We start from the raw sequence: 17,757 nt of genomic DNA on the forward strand, positions 1-17,757 counted from the left end.
AATCTTCTAATAATTACAGCAATGTAATTACTGAAAATTAAAAATGAACGAAAAATATTTGGGGCACTCCTAGTTTGGTGAACAAGGATGTTTTAAGTGAATGCCAAATGTATCAGATTTGTTATTTGATTAAATTACAGGGCTACACTTTACAAAAAGTTAAACAAAAGTAATCCCCGAACCACTGTGCCCTTTATATCTAATTACAGTTGATTTTGGTGCCATAGAGCCATATTCTCCTATTAATAAACCAATATAACCTGTACTTCTGGCTCTGGGGAAGTGACAGCCTCCTGGCATGCAGTGGTTAAGTACAGTACACCATGTAATCTCCCTTATGTCACAGCGCCTGCACTTCCCGTCCTGGTCGCTGGCGTCGCTGCGCACACACACAGTATATATACCGGCGGCCAGGCCGACACATGGACACACACACAGCAGTCTTTCTCGCCCGCCTGCACTATGTTATCAGCAAACAGCCGTCTCCTGCTCCGGTGCTGCCGCCCGGGGACCGGATCATTCATCTCCGCAAGAGCGTGCGCGGATGGCACGACGTCCCGTAAAGTGAACCCGCTGGTGTTCATGGATGTGACGGCGGACAACCAGCCCTTGGGTCGGATCGTGTTCGAGGTGAGCTCTATTCCTTGCATTGTCCCGTGATTGCAGCATTTTATGTAGTGTCAGCATGGCCCCCCTTCCCGGTACTCACCCTGGCCTGTTGCTGCTGCATGGTTGCTCTGCATTAGTAGTGCGGGTGGCGAATTGTTCATTCATAACTTGTCTGAGGCCATCATGTGGGGGTCAGTAACTTGTCAGAGGCCATGCTTATCCCTATGTAGTCAGTGCACCAACCGTAGGAAGTTTTAGAGTCCACTCCAGTTACTTAAGCCAGTCCAGTGGTGTCTGGGACAATGCAGGGGGCAGTGGCAGCAAAGGTTGCTGCAGGTGAAGTTCTACTCTTATGATTGTTTCACTTTCTCTAGCTGTTGCCAAGGTCATGGTGCTGTCAGTGTGTGTGATCCTGGGGCATGCTTCCTTATTCACTCCCTGTTCTCATGTGGTCCAGTCAGTGATGGGCATCAGACAACCTCCAAGATGTCAGTCACTATCAGCCCCCAGCTCCTTCCTACTTTCACATTGTTTGTTGTAACTTCTAATGATTGTTCAAAAGGCCTACTGATTAGTTAAGTGTCTCTTTCATTGACATGTATTCATTTACATTGCTCTGTAGATGATGATGATTAATGCATGGATTGTGTTAAGGTTTGCGGGCCAGCCAATGCTGCCCTGTATCCGGTCCTATCCTTAAATACTTTGCAGGGTGACCTTAGTTTGTGCTTACTGCCAAGAGCAGACTACCTGGTTGGCCAAATAGTGTTATGGTTATTGGTTTATATTTATTTATTGCTACTACAGCAGCAGGGCCACTTGTGTACATATTTGCCTTGTGTGTTTGTGTTTTGGCCTAGCACCATAAGTTTTCTCATTCCTATACTATACTATACCAAGTTACTGGCCATAATGTGTGGGAAACCTTTGTGACACTTCTGCTTGAATAACAAGTGTTCGCTTTAGTCATTTAAACTACTACAGTTCAGCAATTTGTTAAAGTGTGATGTAGGCACATCATTATGTTGTAGATGACAATTCCACTAGGTTTCAGTAAGGGATACAGTGTGTGTCTGTGTGTTTAAGCTGTGTACATAATGGGCCTGATTCAGAAGGGACTGCTATTGTGTAAATTCGCAATCCGTACAATAAGTGAATGACTGTGCATGCATATGGATCACCACGCACATGCTTGAGCCAAAATAGCGTCAAAAATTTAGAAAATATGTAATTGTGGTTTGACTGACAAGAAGTCGGCATTTGGGGGTGGACACCTTGATCTGCCTGTATCAGTGATCATCTCTGATCAGGCCCGCTACCTGATTTTAATGAATGATATTGATCAGTGTGTGCCCATTATATCATTAATGATGCACGCTCCTGAGGATTAATGATAACCCCGGTTGTCTGGATCAATGTCTAAATTGATTAGGAGAACACCAAAGGGTTTCAATGTATATTCGGAACTACTTTAGATAGTTAATTGGTCAACATGTTCAGATGGTCGCTATGACAATAGTCGAAACACAAATGGTTCACACTAGGGGTGAAATTTAATAGGATGAGCTATTAAGAAAGTGAGAGATTTAGTAAGAAATCTCCAGGTTTTTTTTTTTTAAAGCGGCAATCATTTACACGGCAAAACCTGTTTGATCTTGCAGTGTAAATGATTGCCGCTTTAAAAAAAACTGGAGATTTCTTACCAAATCTCTCACTTTCTGAATTTCTCATCCTATTAAATCTCACCCCAGGTTTTTGTGTTTTTTTTCAAACTTTTGCTTCACTTAACATCAACATCAACATGGACTATGATTGGGAACGGTAACATGTGGTCAGTGCAGTGAGTCTCCTTGGCCAAAGGTTGGTCAGTGCACATATTTCTGCTGACATTTTGGACCATGCTGACCTTTTATAGGGTTGACGGTCTATATAGAACCTGTAGCTATTATACAACACCCAATATTAAATACCTACCCTGCCTATACAATTTTTCCTGAAATGTAGGGTTACTTGCCAACTTCTGGCCCTCTGCAATTTATTTCATGGCACCCGTTGGGTCAACAAAGTTTTACAGTTTGCATGTAATATAATGTGGCTGAACCGATAGGAATTGCTGCTCAATCATAATGGGCCTTATTCTAGTTCACTCTTTCTGACAAAATCCTTCTTAGATGGACAAATCCATGTGCACTGCAGGGGGGCATATGTAAAATGTGCAGAGCGAATTAGATTTGGGTGAGTCATTTTGTTTCTGTGCAGGGTAAATACTGGCTGCTTTATTTTTACACTGCAATATAGATCTCACTTTGAAGAAAAACCCCACCCAAATCTAATTCTCTCTGCACAAGTAACACCTGCCTCACCTGCAGTGCACATGGTTTTGTCCATCTAAGAAGGATTTTGTCAGAAAGAGTGAACTAGAATAAGGGCCAATGTCACAACCTGGAGTCCTTAAACTACTGCTCAACTGTCATTTCGGTATTGACGAGATGACCAACCTGGACAGCGGCTCCCACATTTGGCTCCTAACTGCCATGTTACAGGCTGTTTGAAAAATGACAGGTAGGAGCTGATTGGTTGATCACTAGACCATGATTAGTAGATCTGCCCCATATCTTGGATTTTTTTGTGTATAGACAAGTAACACAGATGTCCCTGGCAGATAAATTCCTTATTCTTCTGTGTCCTATAGTTTTGGTCTGTGAAATTTCTCAGATCAATGCAGGATTCCTTTGGGTCAGCGTTTAGCCACTCCTAGGAGCTTATTCAGGTCTGTTCACAGTAGCCCTTCGTTCGCACATGGACCGCTGTTGTTTTCTTGCGCATTTCTGTGCACGGTCATACGCAGGCTGCGTGCACCCACTGCAAACAGTCTGTTCGCTGGGTGAACCCGCCCATGACAGAAGTGCAAAGGGCAGCGGGTGGCCAAATTAGCGTATGGGAACACCCATGAGAGTGCTGGGCTTTGTTATGCTAATGAAGCCGTGACCCAGGGGGCAGGCAGCTGACATCAAAGGATGTCAGCTGCCCGCCCACTTCCTCCAGAACGTGCACGTATATGTAAGGTTGCTCAGAGTCATTCGTGCTATCCAGAACGGAAGTCACAGCCTTTCCATGACCTTGGAATTCAAAGTGGCACTTGTATTGGTGCTGCTTTAAATTGCAAGGTCAAACACATCAAGAGTCAATTTAGCTTTACCGCTCTTTTTGGCACCCACAGATAGTCAGCTGTAAGCACTGGGTGATGACACACCAGTATCTACAGTACAGCATAATAGATGTGTCATCTGTAACCTCACTCTACAATTACAGTACATGACACAAGGCTACTCTGGCCCGAGTCTGTTCTATATAGGACAGTGTGTTAATCTTATACCCCTTTCACATCGCACTTTTAAAACGGTATATTGCCGTTTTTTTCCCTTTTTAAAACGTTTAAGGGTGCACTGTGAATGCACCACAGCCGATTTACCGTTTTAAGTTAACTGGCATTTCGAACCGTGTAAAAAGCAGAGTCCTACACGGTTCCTTGCCGTTTTTTGTGCAATGTGAATGTGTGCAGTTTGTCTGAAACGGTATTTCAGGCAAACAACACAAGCACAAGCACTGATAGCCCCCCCCCCCCCCCCTTAAATGCTAGGGGTGCTGACAATCGCATTAACTAAAACTAAATAAGACTGAGAAATGACATGCAGATACATGACTGCGGACTGCACGTAGACTGGGGTCGCTGAATCATCTACAGAACTGTCTCCTATGCTGTGTCACATTCCCCTGTTGGCAGCTTATGTCTCCCCCGTGTTCAGGCCATACTCACTCCCGCTGCTGCTTCTGATGTCTCCCGTTAAAAGACCTCCCCGGGAGCTGGCAGGGGGGTCCGTGCGGCGCGGAGGTACCTGTTAAGGGAGAGCCTGGAGGTCCCTGCGCCGCCTAGTATGATGCTGCCGGGGTCCCTGCAGTGAAGTGGAAATAACGCGCTATCTCCAGATAGCGCGTTATTTCCACTTCACTGCAGGGACCCCGGCAGCATCATACTCAGCGCCGCAGGCGCAGGGACCTCCAGGCTCTCCCTTAACAGGTACCTCCGCGCCGCACGGACGAGCACCGGGGATGGCGCTGATCAGTGCATAACACTCTGCCTTGAAACGTGTTCAGAATGAAACGTTTCAACTGCAATGTGTAATGACACTGAACCTGCATTTAAAACGTTAATCTGGCCACTATTAAGGCTCTGACCCGTTTTAATTACCGGTTTAAAATACCGGTTTTTAAAACGGGTCTGCGATGTGAAAGTGGTATCACAGTGGTGTTTGTGTCCCCCCATTATGGAGTATTTATTTGCTTTACCATTGCCTGGGTTTTCTTTTTCATGTGTGACTAAGTACACGCCTATACGATCATTCAGCTGATTGTCCGATATCTGCTGATACATATGACGACTTTATAAGTGTTCATGCAGGAGGCATTAGGAGATAAATGGCTTAAAACACTCCATGACTTATCGGATCAGGAGGTTGCATCTTATGTGTAGTTGGATATTTAAACTTCCTACCTCTCGATCCGATAGAAGAACGTGAGCACTGCGCTATTCCTAGTTCAGTCTGCACACACTGCTCTACTCATCGGGGGTGTTTAGTATTGGTGGGTTGACCGGCAAGGTGTGTACACAGCTAGAAAATCTGGACTAGCTCTTCTTATAGAGATTAGAGGTGGCGCAGAAGAGAATTGCATTACAATATGTAACATTATACCAGGGCTCGACAATACCCGGGGGCCAGGTCGCCATGGCGACCAGATTCTGCTTCCTGGCGACCAGATTTTCCAGGAAGCAGAACCCCCAGGCAGAGTGGTGGCTTAATAGCAGCGGGCAGCGCAGTTCACAACACTCCCGGCTGGCCGGCTGTCAGGAGATGGACAGGGAGAGGCAGGGAGCTGGCAGCAGCGTCTCTGTAAGCAGCGGGTCCCCGTGGCTAGCTATCAGCACTTACAGCAGCCTTGGGTGCCCGCTTCAGACACGTAAAAAGATGACGCCGCAGTGGGTTATGTTCAATATAACAGCCAGCACGGTGGCAGCCCGGCAGAGCGGTGCAGAACTCTCCCGGCTGCCGCTGTATCAGACCAGGTCAGCAGCGCGCCTATTACACGAGCTAATCGAGAGCCGTGCTTGAGCTTTGAAATAGGCGCGCTGCTGAACTGCTCTGATACAGCGGCAGCTGGGAGAGTTCTGCACCGCTCTGCCGGGCTGCTGCCGTGCTGGCTGTTATATTGAACATAACCCACTGCGGCGCCATCTTTTTAAGTGTATGAAACGGGCACCCAAGGCTGCTGTAAGTGCTGATATAATAGCAAGCCACGTGGACCCACTGCGTACAGAGATGCTGCTGCCAGCTCCCTGTCCATCTGCCATGTTTTATCTGGCTGCCACTATGCTGGCTGTTGTATTGCACATTATAACCCACCACGGGGACCCGCTGCTTACGCAGAGGCACCAGAGAACAGAGGCACCAGAGAACAGAGGCTCCCCCCCCCCCCCCCCCCCCCCCCCCAATTTTTTTTTTCTCAGTCTGCCCCTGCCTGGCATCAAGCCACAAACCAATAGCAATGAGCACGTAGGTAAGTAGCACTGTGGCATAATATGCCATGGGCATTATGGCGTGTGGTAATATGTAATGGGCATTATGGTGTTTGGTTTACCATGTAATGGGCATTACGGTGTGTGCGGTATATGTAATGGGCATTATTGTGTGTGGTACAGTATGCAAAAGGTTTTTCAGTGTGTGGCATAATGTGTAATGGGCATTGTGGCGTGTGGGTATGTGTAATGGATATATGACATGTGTAATAGACATAATGGTGTTACTTTTTGGCGCACACTGTCACTTTTTTTTTTCTGGCTCCTACATTTTCATCCTGGCTCCTAGATTTTTTAAAAATTTGTCAAGCCCTGCATTATACTGTACTGAAAATATTAATATAGCAATATTTTACACATACAATTCGATGGCCATATAACTGGATTGATCACTCCAAAGACAACAACTGATCTTCAGAAATAGTTGTGCCTTACTGACGAGAAGAAACCTCAGGGATCTGGTCATCTTACTTCTGGATTGCCCCCTTTTTGCCAGTTCCCCTGGTTCTTGGTGTATCTCCCCGCCTGGGCTGTGTCCACCCATTCTCTACTAGCTTAGTTAGATCTCCTGGCTATTGGGATGATCTGAAAATTGGGCTTGCCAGTAATATTGACAGTGGGGTACCATCCTTCTTAACCCTTTGAGTGCCAAATTAATTTGTCAAAATTGGTGTGACAATTCGCAAGCAAACCTTTTTATTCATCATAAATGACCTGTAATGTTTATAGGAAATTATAAATTTTTTTTTTTTTTTTTTTTTTTTAAACACTATTTTTTATTTGAATTATATATAACAAATGTGAGCGGCGCTGGCATTTTTAGCAGGTATTTTGTGCATCTCTCACAGAGCTGTTGGCGCTCAAAGGGTTAAATAACTTTTTGTTCACTGGCTTCCATAGAAGCGCTTACCCAAGAGTAAGGACGGGTATATTGGCTTATAAATGATGCAAGACAAAATCAGTTTTGTTTTTTGTTTTTGGAACTCTTGGGGAATAATCCAATGAGTAAATGTGTGGCATTTTCCCCTACAAACTTCCAATGATAGTCATACCTGTTGTCGTCACAATGTAGGTGATAAACAGGTATAAATTGTTGCTCATCAAGGAATGTAGGTAGCGTCTGGTTAGAACATTGCTTAATGTATGTGTTGCCTTTTATGAGCAACTTCAAAACATGCCGTACACGAGCTGTCAGACCTGCATGTAAACCTTCATATTGTCCTCCCTTATAAGAATTCATCTTAAAGGGTGTTCTAGCTAATTGACATAGTAAAAAGGCGAATACACATATCTCTCTTGTGGAACAGTAACCGCTGGAGCAGAAGTTACTGGCTGATAATGTCCTTCATATATCCTGTAGTTCATGGTCTACTGTTCTGTCCCAATGAGCCGCAGCAGAGATCTCCACTGTTCGTAAAGGGGCGAGGTGCCGAATCACACCATGCTTTTCTGTTATTTTAGATTTTAAGTGTAAAATTACATTCTACCCCTACTCTCCCTCCAAACATATGGTAGCTGTCCCTTTAAGCAGCAGGCGTTTAATATGTTTACTGATCCTGCCATTGGCTAAAAGCTCACAAACCAAATCTGCTGGAAGTGCAACATATTTTTCTTTCCCTGTAGTATTCAACAAGATGCTGTGGCGTGAAATCTTTCCTGGTAACCCACACTCTTTGGTAGAGGGGTAGATTTTATCGGTTATCCACCCCTCCCCCCCCCCCCCCCCCCCCCCCTCACATGGTTTGAGCTGCTGTCCCGATCACCTCTGCAGGGTCTGTGTAGCACATGAAGTTCCCAAATGAACATTGCACCAGCAAATATTAGCCTGCAAACTTGGCCTGGAAGGATTCTAACTCCAGTTAGGCAGCAAGCAGCTACTGTTTGCACTTTGAACAGTCATTGCAGAAAGCTGCTGCCAGGTCCTCTGCCAAGCCGATATTGCACTTATAGCAGCTGAGATGCCTGCATTGGGCTTACGTTTTCTGTGGATAGATTGCCAGGGAAATCATTTTGATAAAACGTTTGCTTTCAGACCTCTCACAAGTGTCATAAAATCTGGTCTCGTTGGTGCAGTCTGAGGTTTGGAAAGCTTTCTGTTATTCCTGTGATCAGGATATGCTGGAGATCCAGCCCCGATACACAACCTATCGTAATACTGACGTGTGGCAGAATTCTCCCTCATTAACTAGATCTCGCTTACTGTGTCCACATGTGCACAGTGTTTCTGTCAGGAACATTAATAGGCAGTCCATAAAACTTAGCATCTACTTGTATAAATGTTTTTTTATTTACTCCTTTTAGCTAACTTGTAATTGTTTTAATGCATAGTTTCTTAATAAAAATTTAATTATTTGATGATTTATCAACTTTTTGTTTGTTTGATTACAGTTAAAAGCAGATGTGGTGCCTAAAACTGCTGGTAAGTATTGTGAAACTATATAGATATTGGGAACTCGTTTTCTGAATGTTGAATATTAACCCCTTCACTGGCAATCCCAGAAATTTTCTGGGCTATGCTTCAGTGGTAACACTGGTATTTCCGGGATTCCCACGGTCTCCCCCTCCTTGGCACTGTGATGAGCTCCGCTGCCCCGGCTCCTTCCTCCTGGCGGTGTGAACTTGCTAACTTCACTCCGCACCATGCCCCAGGAGACACAGCGGGTTTTTTATAGTTTTGTTTTGTTTTTTTGACCACCAGTGAAGGGGTTAAAGATGTCAATGATCTTTGTTTCAGAGATTCATACAGTGCCATTTGATTGACATTATTAGCGATATTCAATGCCGCTGGCAAGGGGGTTTCACAATGAAGTCCGCCACATTTTGTGGCGAGCCTCGCCATTTTGATAGCCAAACTCGCTGCTGCCATCTTGCCTCAGGGAACAGGCGAGAATTCATTGAATACCCTCACGGTGAGTTATTGGCACTTCTATGTGCCGCTAACTCGCTCTCATGGCATCGAATACCCCTCTATAGGGAGGGGGTATGCAATCTGGGCCGCGAAAACAGATCTGACCACCGTTTTTGGTCACACACAGACTTTTTCGACACTCGACAGCCAGAACATTCAATTCCACCTGTTGAGCGGAGCGAAAACTGCCTGAGATTCCGTTTGTCGCGACAATCGGAATACCGCACATAGTGATCATTCACTGCACTGGTCACCAGCTTGAAAAGACCTATTTATTTAATGTACTTTGTGAAATGACCAGACAATATAATTGGTGAATGTTTAGTCTCAATGATGTAAAGTGTTATAGTAGTTTTATTCTACGAAATGTTTTTATAAAACAAATTGCCTGCCCTTCTGCTCATGTTTATAGTTAATAGGACAATACTTTAATTAGTAGAGATGAGCAGGTTTGCTTTTACTTGGATCTCAAAGCGGGATTTTATTGGCTATCCAAAACATGTGACAACAGATAGCCAATAATGTGTTTTCAACCTTAATTACTATGTTACTATAAACATTGTGTAAAAAGCTCTGGGCTTACAGGCCCATGTTGTCTAAATAAACCCCTATAGGCCCCCCCCCATACACTAGGGTGAGTCATGTGCGTTTGCAATGATCAATTGCATGAAAAGCATCCAGATTGACAGCAGGTCCGCGCCCACAAGTTGCACTGGCTGCAGAAGTGATCTGCTGGATTGCTTCTGAGCCGGGCAGGCTTGGTTGGGATCACATGCAATATATCGCATGCAGTCCTGTCACCTGGGGAAAGTCAGTATTTCAAGGGGGATGCAGGCGACTTCTCCGAGGCGAGAAGTCTCTTTAGTGTACAGTATGCCCGGCTTAATTGTTGGAAGCGGCATGAACCTTTAAATTGCAGTGTAAAATAAACCGGTCCAGCAGTTAAATGCCGCCAAGATGCGTAGTTGCTCCACATTTTTTTTCCTCTCCCTAACGGACTGATATTCAGTCCATAGGTCAACAGTGATGAGGTCCACATGGACAAAAGGTCAACACATGGGAAAATTTGGCATGAGTTTTTTTTTTTTTTTTTTTACTTTTTCAAACATTACCATCCACATGGCCTTTGATTGGGAATGGTAAAGCATGGTGTGGGGTTCATGTGATGAAATCTGTAAATTGACAAAAAAAAAACATGAAAAGCTCATGTCGGCCATTGCTATGTCCAACTTTTGCTTATGTCAGTCTTGTCCATGTCAACTAAGACCTTAGGGTTGACATACGCAAAATACTGACATGGAAATGTTCGACACCTGAAACCGTTGACATGGGTTTATTTGGTGTTGGCACATGGATCCCAAATTAGTGTACCACATTCGTACCCCATGCTTTAGGCAATCAAAGTCCATGTGGTTGGTAAAGTATGAAAAATGTGTTGACTTTTTTATGTGTTGACCATATGATGTTGAATTATTGATTGTCGACCTACACAGTTGACCAATCATTCCTATATAGGTTTTCTGACTATTTTCTATGTCCCTTTACCACAGAGAATTTCCTATCACTATGCACTGCTGAAAAGGGGTCTGGCTACAAAGGATCAACGTTCCACAGAATCATTCAGAACTTTATGTGCCAGGTATGTTTCTCTGTTCTAAGCTTACAAACTAAGGTGGTTATTAACACCGTATAATTACATGGTGCAGTGAAGAGCCCAGATGTCAAACAGAGATGCCTGAGCCCTTGTTTTAGTTGGGAGTCAGAAAGTTTCCAGGATATATGTATTATGTAGAATGTTATAAATGATCTTATGCACATCTCCCTACACACACACACACACTACAGGAGGTTTATGTATACACTTTGAGGGGTTAGTAGAAGGGTTTATGTTGAACTGTCTGGATCAAGCATGGGCAACCTGTGGCTCTCCAGCTGTTGTGGACTACACATCCCAGGGTGCCTTGCCACAGTTTTGCTATTGGGGAAACTAAAACTGGCAATGCGAACTGGGATGTGTAGTTTCACAACAGCTAGAGAGCCACAGATTGCCCATATCTGGTCTGGATTACTGTATCTGCATTGGTAAGCAATCCATGCCGGGACATAGATGTACATTTCTGCACAGATTAAACAAACTTTGTTTCTTTATCCTATGCTTTGTGAGCAAATGGAATACATATGATTTGTCATCAGTGACCATATCACTTTGGCAGCGCGATGTCATTAAAATGCTAATTAAACATTTTAATATTGTTACTATTAAAAAAATATAAATCTGTTTGTATGCTAACATTTAGTAACCATAATGACATGGTTATTCTGCAAACCATAATGTCGACTGTGTCTAATATATGCATCTTACTAGAATGACTTATGCTTTACTTCACAGGTTCTTAAACTCATTCCTCAGGACCCCACACAGTGCATGTTTTCCAGGTCTCCTCACAGAATCTCACAAGTGAAATCAGTAGCTCCACCTGTGGATCTTTTAAAATTTGTCAGATAGTAATGAATGCACCTGTGCATCTACCGGGTGACCTGGAAAACGTGAACTGTGTGGGGTCCTAAGGACAGAGTTAGAGAACCCCTGCTTTACTTCATCTACAGAGCAGTCTTCTAGAGGTGCCTATAATACCCCTTTTACAACGCCGCAAAAACCCGGGTCAGCGGTGGTGTAAATGGGTCACGCTGTGTCCCTTTACACGGGACTTCTACCCAGGTCCTGACCTGGGTAGAGGCTGGTGTAAACGGGTACGCCGGGTCATCAGATCCGGCTCCCGATGGGGACGTCCAACCTGCGGTCGGCAGGTTGGACAGGGGGCCTCAGCCCATATGTGGCATCCATTCACCTCACAGATGACGGGGGGGGGGGATGGGGGCAGGGGGGATGGGGGCAGCCCAGCAGCTTACCTTAGTGCTTGGCGGCCTCCAGCACGGCAACCGGCAGTCCCGGCGGGGATTTCCATGGTCCCTGTGCTTGTAGATGGTCTCCTATCCAAGTGCCGCCTCCGTCTACACTGCGAGTGGGCATCGCAGGGTAAATCCTGGATTTGAACCGGCTTGGATCCTTATTCCAAATGCCGGGTTGGATCCGAGATTTTTGGTGTAAAAGGGTTATTACTGGGGTACAGTTGATACATTTTGTCATTACAAGAATCCATTGAGATGATAAACTCTTGTGTTCTGTATGTATTGCACAGAACGTGATGTCACTGCTGTATTATATAGTCATACTCCAGCTGCCCTATTGATAAACATTAGCTGTTTTTGTACAGGGTGGAGATTTCACAAATCATAATGGCACTGGAGGAAAATCTATTTATGGAAGTCGCTTTCCAGATGAGAACTTTATACTGAAACACACAGGACCAGGTATGTCTGCGTTTCTAATCATTAAAGCAACAAATACATGACTCCATTTATAAACAGTCTTTCTCAAAATCTGTCTTTGTGGGCTGAAAATGACTGGCACAGATGTGCAATCTGATTGGCTGCTGACCACCCTCTGACTGATGCATTAGTGGTAGATCTCCCAGCTGACATTTGTTTTCTTGTTCCGTTATTGTGATAGTTCTACATTGAGTCCTATTGTCCTGCACTTTTATTATTTGTTTATTTCTAATGTGCTGGCATCCAGTATTATGCAGTGATTAATATCCAGGCAATCATGATACAAAAATAATTACAGTGAAAGCCCTGCCCAAATGCATTTGCAATATAAAAGGTGTGGGGAACTCTGCAACTTCAGCATAACCAATTATGTAAACCAAGTATCATTTGTAGTAAGGCCTGCAACAGCTGGGCCACGGCACTGTTTGTATGTTCAGAAACTAAACCTTACGGCCAATGTTCCTGTGTGGAGCACAAGGGATTGTAGATCCTGGATTTATTTCCAGCTGTTTCTACTGTTCTGTAGTAAACCACTATTTTATTTACTTAGGTGTTCTCTCAATGGCTAACGCTGGGCCCAACACAAATGGATCTCAATTTTTTATATGCACAGTGAAAACAGAATGGTGAGTATATGGTTTTTCCATGTGCTCCTTAACAATTTTTAATTTTTTTTTTCCCATAAATGTTGCGTTTGTAAGGTAATATAACTCCTACTCAGATTTATACAATACTTTTGTTAAAGCTTAAAGGGAGGTATTCAAACAGTGGCGAGCTGCTCCCAACGGGGGAGATGACCGTCGTGCCCTATTCAATGCTGTCTTCCCCGACAGCATTGAACAGGGTATCTTGGCAGAATGAGCCCGACTTCAGAAGCAGTCGGGCTTGTTCTACCGAGAACAGCCAGGAAGTGTCGAGCTTTCGGCTGCAGATTGCCTCTTCCTGGCCGCAGCTTGCAGCCACGCCCCCTTTTCACCCTGCTGCAGATGGGACACTGAATCCCGCCTGCGATTTCTCGGTCGAGCAGACCGAGACTGGGACATGGTCGCCGCCGTGACCCAGATTGAATACCCCCCTTAGGATAAGCAACTCTGAAGCAGATGTATTAAGCTGGTGCTGATTGGCTGCTGTAACTTTTCATACCCAGCCTGTAACTTGACAGTTAGGAGTTGATTGGCTGGTACTTTCTCTTCCCAAGGCTTAGTACAGAGACCTATTTGACTAGTGTGTTATCAACTTCCACTTGATCACTTCACCAGGCTTAATACATGTGCCCATCTGTTTGTTAAACTGGAGAAGGTTTTGGTCCCCCGCATTTAAGTCAAATAAATGCAGTACAGTATCAAATAGGAAACAGCATCCCTCTGTGTAGTGCTCAGCTTAAGGGTGTAAATTTGTCTTGAGCACATGTGTCTAGTCTCTGTCAGATACAGTTAGCATGTCTATAAATAACTAACCATAGCTATTACACAGTGATAAGAACATGTAGGCCAACAATCTCCTGAAAGTATACTTTTATTTTTATTAAGACTGCAGCCAGGATAGTCTAGTGTGCATGGGGATTAACCCCTTCGCTGGTAATCCCAAGAATTTTCCGGGTTTGCCAGTCTGGGCATTAAGGCATAGCCTGGAATATTGCCAGTGATTAGTGCCAGGCAGCTTTGCGGAGTTCATCGCTGAACTCCACTGGCTTCAGTGCTGCCCGGCTCCCTCTCCTGCACCTCATCCTCTCCCCCCCCAGCTGTTGTATTACAGCCTGCGGCACTGCATTAAGGGCCGGGCAGCGGCTGATGCAGAGTTCCGCGGCGCTGCCCGGACCCGTGGACACAGTGGTGGGTTTTCTTTTTAGGGAGTGCTCCCCAGGAAAACCTCGCCCACTGGGGATCGGGAGCGCTCCCTAAAAAAAACCCACACCACTGAAGGTGTTCACACTGTGCTGGTGAGGCCTGTACGTAATGCTCGCATCATTGTTAGCCAAATTTTGGAATTAAACACCCAGAACCAACAGGAATTCCATGCTGGATTGATTTTATAATTACTTAGTTATCCATTATGAACTGCAAAACTTAATAACTATTAAATCCATGGATCTCCAAATGTGTAATTTCAATGCAGCAGCATTCAGGGATCTGTCATCTTGAAGCTTTAATATTGCACAATATAAAATACAAAGAGAAAGGTAGTTGTGTATTATCACGGCGCCCATAGCATTGTATACTATTACACTAAATAAGCTATACGATGGTATGCGATGCAACGCGATAGTATACAATAAAATATCGCAATGGCATACGATGGGATGGTATACAATTTTTAATTGTACAAGCACTGATGGGTCCTTACAATGCTAAATGCCCCCCCCCATTGTCAACGCCACCACCAGTATCAACGTCAACCCGAAACGTAGCGAGGGGTGGCGGTATGCGACCTCCGACCTTTTGATAGCCCCAGTATCCACATCGGTGTGGAGTTGATTTTAGATAGTGAGGGGACGCGCAATACATGTAAAGTAATACACGTCCCCTCGCGGGGCTCACCACGCTTCTGGCTCGGTGACTATCTAATATGAACTCCACGCCGACGTGGATAGTGGGGGTATGAAAAGGTCGGAGGACGCGTACCGCCGCACCTCGCGGGCTCTCGGCACTCGCTACGCTTCGAGGTGGCGTTGACAATGGGGGCTATTTCACATTGTAAGCACCCATCAGGGTGCTTGTATAATTAAAAAAGCGCATCGCATTGTATGCCGCTATATGGCATGTGATGAGATGCCCTACAATGCACTTCGTGGGCGTCGCGATAATACACAAGTACCAAGAGAAATCCGAGATCATGGCTGGTGGCGCAATATGTTGGTTAACACACTGACCCATATGGTGCATGATCGTAGGCTTCATAACTTATAGTGGCCACATCCATGATGATAGTCCGTGCAGTCAGATCAAAAGATACATGCAATGAAGTGTGTACACACTGGACAAAGTGCACAATATATACACTGTATTAGATGAAATATTGCCTAGTGTGTACCCAGTTTAAGATATTACATATATATAGTATACAAATTTACTATATACTGTATGGATATAAATAAAAAATATTAATAATCCGTTATTACTTAGATACCTGTCTTGCTATGAATGTTTGTTTAATCAGAATATTTAATTGAACAAATGAGCGGATAATATAAATTGAAAAATTAAGTGAGGTCTTAAAATTACTTTAAAAATAGCTGTATCTCTTTAAATATATATGTGTTTCTATCTATCTATCTATCTATCTATCTATCTATCTATATATATATATATATATATATATATATATATATATATATATATATATATATATATATATATATATAATCTCTCTATCCCTTATAGCCTGATGTGATATGTGTATATTGTTATGTTCTTAGGGTTGTTTGCATAAATATATTTCTCTGCATTTAATTTCCAGGCTGGATGGCAAACATGTGGTCTTTGGATATGTGAAGGATGGCTATGATGTAGTCAGGAAAATGGAAGCTTGTGGGAGCAAGAATGGACGTCCCACCAAAAAGATTGTCATAGCAGATTGTGGAGAACTTGCTTAAAATCTAATCCTTCCTGGATATGGATCTGGATCACCTTGTAGCTGTGAAAATCTTCAACCACTTCACTTTTGTGGGATCTTGTAATGTGATTTGTGCACTTACTGTTCAATGGAAAGTTGGTTACCTAGGTACAACTAAAGACTTCATAAAGTCACTTGCCTCAGGCTGAATGTCCTGTTTCATTGCCATCATAGCAAAAATAAGAGTGCCGTGTCCAAGTTTACTGAAATCCTGTTTTTTATGAACTTAAACACTTACCCATAATGGAATATATTTGAAATTCAAACCTGCTCCTTGATATGATTTTTTTTTTTTTTTATGTATTGTGGGAGTGTGTTGGGTTTATATTTTTCCTTCATTCTTTGTGTGCATTTTACTTAACAAGAAAATGTTAAAACACTGTACAAAAATGTGCATGTGCTACTAATTTATAAGATTCTTACAAACCAGGGAAGTTCACCATTGATTCTGGGACCGTCACTAGATTTCACTTCTCCACCTTTTTCTATATTGTAGAGTCTATCCCAGTCCTACACGAGTCAGAATGCACACTCAACATCTTCCATAGGTTTAGCTTTGAGTCTCTCAGCACGCGAAGTGGAGCATGGTAGAACAGATTTCTGGCTGTACGCTTCCTAAATGTTTACTATGCCAAGTTTAGTTGTTTGAGGTGTAGATCTCTGCTCCCTAGTACATGGCTTGAAATGCTATTTCAGGAGCTTGCCAATGCTACACCCAATTCCTGAGAATTCGTAAAATATCCATTCTTCTGAACAAGGTCATGAGGCTTTCTCTCTATTTTGAGGATCACCTTTGAAATTAAAGGTTGTATAAATTTACATTTTTAATCCAGAACATTAGCTGTGTTTTACTTATTACACCCAATCCAATGGGAAGCCCCCCCCCCCCCCCCCCCTCTGAGCATACCTCAGACTGGAAAACCTCTGGATTGGGTGGGATTCCTGACCACAGCAAGGTAAGTAATAAATTGGGTTGATTTTACATATGTGATGCTCGACTCACAATTTGTATTTTCATAATTTTTTGATTATTTTTTTTTGGGGGGGGGAAGAGAAGGTTGGCCCGGACATATGTGTGCTAATTTATGTCCCTGCATAACCCTTCATGTAGACTTTATATGATTTAATAGGTTATTGTGAAATTATTATTATTTTTATTTTTTTTCCATTGGTGTGTGCACTAGAACTTTGTACTGGTCGTACCTTTTTTCTCAGGCACTACTGTGTGGTTTTGACTTTTTTTTTTTTTTTAACTCTCTGCCTCCATCATTATTGGATTTAGAAAAGTTTACATATTAAAATATTTTTAATACAAATTGTGTCTTCTGATTTAAATGATTAAATGCGCATTCAGTATATCTATCATGTATTCACCTGCATTTTTCTTCTAAAAATGTTCCCAAACTCTGCCACTAAAGGTTAGATTTTAAGGATATCCATACTTGAACACAAGTGACTTATTACCACCTATTTGATTTTATCATCTGGATTAAAGCATGGATGTCCTTTTTAAAACCTGGACTTTAATGGCATAGTTTAGGAACCTCTGCAAAGCAGAAGAAGATGGTATCAACTTTCCGTTGCATGAAACACTTGAAAATGTTTT

The 17,757-nt window shown here is 43.4% G+C and overlaps 1 protein-coding gene across 1 annotated transcript; it reads left to right on the forward strand.

The window, feature by feature from the left end:
• The first annotated feature begins 389 nt into the window (after nt 1-389).
• On the forward strand, nt 390-17,467 carry PPIF (peptidylprolyl isomerase F). The gene is made up of 6 exons (XM_083146273.1): nt 390-630; nt 8,630-8,660; nt 10,700-10,788; nt 12,425-12,521; nt 13,090-13,165; nt 15,996-17,467. Exons 1-6 carry the CDS (start codon nt 463-465, stop codon nt 16,129-16,131), a joined length of 597 nt encoding a protein of 198 aa, XP_083002399.1. The 5' UTR covers nt 390-462; the 3' UTR covers nt 16,132-17,467.
• The last annotated feature ends 290 nt before the right edge of the window (nt 17,468-17,757 follow it).

This window comes from Crinia signifera, chromosome 6 (genome assembly GCF_055691185.1).
Source record: "Crinia signifera chromosome 6, ASM5569118v1, whole genome shotgun sequence".
Taxonomy (NCBI): Eukaryota; Metazoa; Chordata; class Amphibia; order Anura; family Myobatrachidae; genus Crinia; species Crinia signifera.

Coding starts and splice junctions, on each gene's coding strand:
- PPIF (XM_083146273.1), top strand. CDS start 463: ATGTTATCAGCAAACAGCCGTCTCCTGCTCCGGTGCTGCCGCCCGGGG. Junction 8,661..10,699: donor TGTGGTGCCTAAAACTGCTG/GTAAGTATTGTG, acceptor CCTTTACCACAG/AGAATTTCCTATCACTATGC. Junction 13,166..15,995: donor TGCACAGTGAAAACAGAATG/GTGAGTATATGG, acceptor TTTAATTTCCAG/GCTGGATGGCAAACATGTGG.